Genomic DNA, 6,873 nt, shown 5'->3' on the forward strand with positions numbered 1-6,873 from the left:
TTTTCCATCTTATTTTGTTAATAACAATTGCAATTTTTTACCTGCACCAAAATCCTTCAAAAACATTTTTCTAGAGGTGATTCCGAATCGAATGAGCCATCGCTCATATTTTTAGGACCTTTATCTCTATTTTTCACGTTTTTGAACTTGTTGACTAGACTACTTGCCAGACCGATACCTAACGCCTTACGCCGTACGACCGATAGGTAATTCAACATCTTATTATTCTTATAAACTAATCCTATGTTGTGATTGAGCATTGCTGCTTATTACTTATTATTTACATTATTTGTGTTATTTTATGCTGTTTTTTGATGGAAAATAATTAACTTTTACATTATTTATAATTCATTGAATATTATAAAAATTAAAGTCTAACATTATACTCTTTAAAATATATTGATTTCGAAATTATCGTTTGAGCGTAATATTAAAATTTATAAAAGATAAATGATGCCTCGAATTTATTATTACAAATAAACTTAGACTAAAAATTAGTAAAAATAAATATGAAGGACATTGTTGTTTTTTGATACATCAGTCTCATTTTTGGAAAACTGAAAAGTATTGTTTTTAAAATTGGAAAACAGTGAAGTAGAATTACAATTCGTGTAATATAATTAAAATTGTCTGGTAACATTACATTGCACTGTGTAATTTTACAATGAAAATTGTACAAATAAAAAAAAGCTTTTTAAATTTTTTATGAGATTATTTTAATATAAATTACAATATTTTTTTGTGATTTTACATACAATTATGCTGAATCAGATGACAAATAATGTTTGCAAAATTAAAAAGCTTTTTCTTAAAAATTGACCAACGGTTCTGTAATATTACAATGCGTGTTAGGTTTACACATGAAGTTCGTAAAATTACAATACATCTTAGTAGATTTCCTGACAAGTGTTGGAAAATTACATGAATTGTATTTTATATCGCATTGCTATACACTGATTTGTAATTTTACTTATTATTTGTTTTCTAATATGATTGTAATTTTAAAAAAATTTTTAACAGTGTAGATTAAAACATAAAATAAATAAATATTAGTGTAAATATGTTAAAAATATTAGATTTAATAATAATTTATTATTTATATAATGGAAAATGTAAATTTACAATTTAACCGATTAACTATTTAACCGGTTAATCAGTTAACCGTTTAACTACCCGAGTCGAAATTTCCGTACCGTTTTAACCGTAGTTTTTGGCTTGAAAATTTTCGACTATTTTTACGGTTAAAACAGATCTTCCATAACAGAATGCTATATGAGCGTGAGTCTGTTTTAACCGTGGCCAACTAGTGGAGGATTTTGTCCCCATTTTACCACCATCTACAGTTAAAACCAGAGCAAAGAAAAATAATAATAATGAGTAATAATAATAATAATAATAATAAAGCAAAAATATTCTACACTCAGGGGACGTGGGTTCGAATCCCACCGAAAGGGCCTATTTTTTTTTTTTTTTATTAATAAAAATAGATTTGACTAATAATAATAATATAATTATACTAATATACCTGTATAATAATAATAATATTATTATTATTATTAATAATATTATTATTATTATTATTATTATTAGTCTTATTATTATTATTATAATTGTCATCATATTTTTGACAATAATAAGTATTATCTGAAATAAAATGTAAATCCTTATTAATCTTATTTTGGACAAAGTTAACGGTTTATTTAAAGAGAAAACAATGTTTAATTTAAAGAGAATAAACATATTCATGATCAATGAAAAATGTTTATTGATACAATGTCCACTTATTATTTACTTTTTTTCCCCTTCTTTTTATTAGCTGTGAGAGTATTGATGACATCCGTAAAATCCCCATCCAGAATAACTTCACTGGTCACCGAGCTTGCCCAATCTATAATAAATGTATTTTACTGTATATTTTTCATCATAAAGTAATTTTTCAAATATTTTTGTTGTAACATTACACAATGTAAAATTGAAAGTTATTTTAAAAACTTTTGAGAATTTTCATAATATTCAATACACAAAAATGTACATCGCTACATTTTTCATCGCAATTACTTATAATTTATTGCATTATAAAATAAAATATAAAAGAACTAATAATCTAAATCAAGTTTTTTAATTTTAATTTGATTTACCGTAGAGTGCTCGATATAATTCGACATTAATCCCTGGAGAGCCACCACGAGTCCCTTTCGCACTGTAATTTTTTAATTGATTTCCATATACTTCCAGTAAGGCTTCTTTTATAAGAATTCTCCAATCGTATTTATTTTTAGCGATCTCACTTCTTCTCTCGATATACATGTAAATACTTTTAGGAAGATAAATTTCATAATTTGGACTGATTTGAACTTTTGTTTTGGCTGGTTGAGTGTACACGTTCGATAACTAAAAATAATTTGATTAGTTATTCGATAATATATATATAGAAGCAATATAAATACAAAAAAATCATAAACTGTAAACTTTTTCATGAACTTCGTAAATTAATATATAATTTTCATAATTATTTATACCTGGTAAGTTTGTCGCTCAGGCAACGTTTCTCTTCGCTGCATATTATAGGAATCTTCAATAATTTGTACGATTTTTTTGAAAAATCTTAAATTTTCCTCAGATACTAAATGAAACAAAAACATTAAATCATTAATTTATTTTTATCAGTATAAGAGTATACTGTAGAGATATAATCCTATATAAAAAAAACGTTTTTTTAAATTTAATTTTCTGCTCAGTGTTATGACAAAAAATGTTGACTTTAAATATATCAAATAATAGAAATTCCAAAAAAAAAAGACAATTCCTAATGTTTAATGATTTAATTAACTTACTAAACTCTGGTTGATCAAGTTGTTTTGTAGAATGTGGGTGAGTATTTTCATTAGTTCTTTTATTTGCACAATACTTATTAATAGTTGTGTTAAACATCTTTGTAGTTATAATTTTTTTTGAACCAACTTTATCTCTGACCCAATCTGTAATAAAAATAATAATATTTATAGCTCACAAGAATAAAAATTAAAGATTTCATAAATTAAGTTAATGATTATAAATTATTAAATAAAAATTTTACCAAAAATTGCATTATATAATCGACTGTCAATAGGTGGGTATTTATCGGTATGAGATCCTTTAACTTTTATACCTTTTGCCGAATAATTAGAAATGTTATTGCCGTATACTTCTCTTAAAGCCAACTTAATTAATGTTTCCCAATCACAACTCTCGTTTTCTTCTTCACATGTTTTCTCAATTTGATTTTTGATGCTTAAAGGAAAGTAGATTTTAGAGCCTGCAACTATTTCAACCATATGTTCTCCCGGTTGAGTGTAACATCCAGGTATCTGTGATAAGTAAAAAGTAATCATTTACTAAAAATGATAGAAATGTAACTATTTTCGACTGTGAATATTAAATCATGATTTTACTTTTAGTATTTCAGAAGATTGCCGATCATATCTTTGCTGCGATTCGTAGGCTCGATTTATGGAGGCCTCAAGCATCCTAATAAAATCTAAATCAGCTTCTCTAACTGAAAATATAATTTAACAATAATTATACATATGTTTCAAGTTATAGTTGCACAAATTTTAATATTTTTCATTTTAATTATTTATTTAATCTTAGTCAAATCAAAATATCTAATATTATAAATCAGAAATTATCAATTATATTAAAAAAAAATAATGAATTAAGATAAATTATCAAGTAAATTTTACTTGATAAAATAATTATCAAGTTAATTTTACTTGATAAAATAATTATCAAGTTAACTTTACTTGATAAAATTTAAAAAATGTAATGAGTAGCTTGATTTTGACCAATAAATAATTATAAATTTTTTTTTATTAAAAAATTGGCAGCTATTCGAAGTAACCTTCATTTTTAAGAAATGTAGCCAACGATCCAGCATATACTGTCTCTTTTATAGTTTCTAAATCAGTTGAGTCATGAGCAGGTATATCTATAGTCGGAACTCTGGATTCCGAAGGTGGTTCTTCTTCAACGTCGTTCCAATATGGTGGAGAAGTAGTATTTGCAGTAGTTGTTTCAGATGACGAATCCCACGGTCGAAATATGGTACTACTTTCGTTACTATTCTGTTTTTTGAAACCTGAAGAAAATTGCATTGAAGAATCACGGTCATTATTCTGTAAACTTTTAATTCCAAAACATTCGATGATAAAATATCAATTTGTTGGAGAGGTTCTAGCGGAGAAAGAGTTTGAAACATTGATGGCTCTATTATTAATCGTTGACCAATTATTTAAATAATCATTATTCCAAATAGAAGATAGATCTATTCCATAATCTGTAGGTTTATCAAAATCAACCTGATCAACAGGCAAATTATTGAAATTTGGTGGATCAATAAAGTGATCACCAGTAATGTTGATAAGTTTATCATCTTCTGAACTTTGCTGATCAGAAGCATTAACGACTTTATTAATATTAATACATGATGATAGTGCATTACTATCGTCTTCAATAAAATCTTGATCAGTACAAGAATCATTTTTATTGCTTAATGTTTTTTCGACACTTATTGATTTAAATTTTGATATTTTCGGTTTATTCCTGTCACACAATGGGGGCTCATCAATACTAAATATGGGTTTTTGTTTCATTATTTTTTTTCAACATGGCTTTGATTTTTTTTCTCAAATTCTTTGCTAATTTTTTTAGTCATGTTCAACTGCTTTTTTTGCTGAAGCACATCTTCCGTGAACAGTTTCGTTGATTCATCACATACGTTTCCCTTTGTTGTCTAACCTTATTTTATCCAAATCTTCAACACTTGCTAGAAATAAAATATTAAATTATTGTTATCGTTTTAATTAATAAATAATTACAAGTGTGACTAATTACTGTTTTAATAACGTGACCAAAGGGAAATTACCTCCAAATTCAATTATTTTTGCGAAGTAAAACTTTTTTTTTCCATCATTTCCTTCCCACTTTAATTTTATTATTTCATCCTTTTACGTTTTGCCACAGGTACTTTTGTTAATTCGGTAATAGTTTTCTCGCCGCTGACAATCCACCAAATTAACACGTATTTATTATTGTCATTTTTGTTTTGGGTGGCATTATAATTTTTTTAAGCTCTTTTATTTATTTATTTTTATGAAATATTTAGTGCAGAAATAAATACAAATACAATCAACAGCTTAAAATGGCGATTAGTGAAAATCCGTAACCTGTGCACTGCTATGCTTGATGCGCATCGTCGTTGTTACGCAGCTTAGTCGATAACGGAAAAAATTATCTTACCATACCCTGTTAACTGCAAGTTTCTGGGTTACCTTGTGTACAATATATTTGTTTATTTTCTAATATTTTGATACAAAAATAAACTGCTGATAGTGTATTTTGTTTGGAGTAATAAAAGTGAAAAAATTTTTAAAATGGTTAAGAGAAATTCCAGAAAAGGCTATAATGATTATTCAAAAAAACGCAAACGTTATTGTTTAAAAAGTATCATCAACGTAAGCAGTGACAGCAGTGGCGACGATGATAATGATGGCAATAGGTTAAACGAGCAAATAAATGAAAATATTGTCAACGTGAATATTGCAGATAATGATGATGAAAATAATGATAACAGGTTTAATGAACAAATAAATGATCATGAGGTAAAAAATTATTGTTTACTTTATAATTACTAACAAAAATAACAGAAACGCATGTAAGGTAAAAGACCCAGTTATTGACACTTGCAATTTTATTTTAATTAAAAAGCCAACTCCAATAAATTAATAAATATAATTTGTGAATTATAAATTTTGAGATAGTTAGTTTTTTGAGAACATTTTATTTATTTATTTTTTTATTTAATTAATTAATTTATTTATTTCATTAATTTATTTATTTAATTGAAATAAAAAAAAGTGTCAAACAACAAGGCCAGTGTCAGTAACTGGGTCTCTTACTTTATATTGCAATCTTTATATAAAATTGATAATAGCACAGTTAATAAGGATCTATTTCGGTTATATTGTGTGATATAAATCAGTTCAAATTTTCACGAATTTTATATATTAAACAGATTTAAATATGACAGTCATAACTAAGAAGTTTTTCAAATTAACTGTGATATTGTCACACTACTAAAATTTAATCTACATTATTCAAATAACTCTAAGTTTTGAAAAATAATTTAAAGGTAAACTTTACTAGGTTGAAGAAGAAAATAATTTCATTGAGGAACATCATGAAGCAGAAGTAGACAACAGTTTAAACACCAGCCAGAATAATGAAGATACCAATATAGAAAGTGACTCACAAGATAGAGAGGTTTTAAACAGAAATGAAGGTAGCGAAGATACTGAAGAAAATGATATTGAAAATGGAACAGAAAATAATAGTAACGATGACAATAATGCTGCTGATATTGATAACAATGATGGTGATGAGAATGATGATGATAATCATGCTCATGATTATGATCATGATGAAGACGATGATGACGATGATGATGATGATGATGATGATGATGATGATGATGATGATGATGATGATGATGATGATGATGATGATGAAGATGATAGTGACGACGAAGATAATGATGCAAGAAATTTTGATTTTGAACAACTATTGTATCCTGGTGCACCATTAACAGTCAAAGCAAAAGTAATGATCTTTTAATATTATCACTACTTGTCCAACACAACGTTAATTGCCAAACCTGCCTAGGCGATATTATTACTGTAATTAATTTACACTGCATTGATAACAATAATTTTAAAAATAGTTTACACAAATTTCGTTAATAGAAGTTTTTTTCACTTTCAAAATGTGGAACTGTAAAAAAACTAAACACTTCTAGTGTGTGATGTGTAAAAAAAATTTAAAAACAGAAGAAGATAA

At 26.3% G+C, this 6,873-nt stretch overlaps 2 protein-coding genes across 2 annotated transcripts in view; one reads left to right on the forward strand and one right to left on the reverse strand.

The window, feature by feature from the left end:
• Positions 1 to 1,700: 1,700 nt before the first annotated feature.
• On the reverse strand, positions 1,701 to 4,139 carry LOC123266846. Its single transcript, XM_044731294.1, has 7 exons — positions 3,881 to 4,139; positions 3,432 to 3,535; positions 3,077 to 3,347; positions 2,835 to 2,978; positions 2,520 to 2,623; positions 2,139 to 2,391; positions 1,701 to 1,888 (listed from the first exon to the last, which is right to left on the reverse strand). The coding sequence occupies exons 1-7, from the start codon at positions 4,131 to 4,133 to the stop codon at positions 1,785 to 1,787; spliced, it is 1,233 nt and encodes a 410-aa protein (XP_044587229.1). The 5' UTR covers positions 4,134 to 4,139; the 3' UTR covers positions 1,701 to 1,784.
• Positions 4,140 to 5,411: 1,272 nt separating this feature from the next.
• The window catches only part of LOC123267923 (GATA zinc finger domain-containing protein 15-like), a 2,912-nt gene continuing 1,450 nt past the window's right edge, over positions 5,412 to 6,873 (forward strand). Inside the window, exons 1-2 of the mRNA XM_044732811.1 lie at positions 5,412 to 5,570; positions 6,184 to 6,412. Coding sequence (XP_044588746.1) covers positions 5,412 to 5,570; positions 6,184 to 6,412 — 388 coding nt within the window. The remainder of the gene's footprint in view (positions 5,571 to 6,183; positions 6,413 to 6,873) is intronic.

The sequence above is a fragment of the Cotesia glomerata genome, linkage group LG6, assembly GCF_020080835.1.
Source record: "Cotesia glomerata isolate CgM1 linkage group LG6, MPM_Cglom_v2.3, whole genome shotgun sequence".
Classification (NCBI taxonomy): domain Eukaryota; kingdom Metazoa; phylum Arthropoda; class Insecta; order Hymenoptera; family Braconidae; genus Cotesia; species Cotesia glomerata.

Coding starts and splice junctions, on each gene's coding strand:
- LOC123266846 (XM_044731294.1), bottom strand. CDS start 4,133: ATGCAATTTTCTTCAGGTTTCAAAAAACAGAATAGTAACGAAAGTAGT. Junction 3,348..3,431: donor AATCTTCTGAAATACTAAAA/GTAAAATCATGA, acceptor TACTTATCACAG/ATACCTGGATGTTACACTCA. Junction 2,624..2,834: donor ACTTGATCAACCAGAGTTTA/GTAAGTTAATTA, acceptor TGTTTCATTTAG/TATCTGAGGAAAATTTAAGA.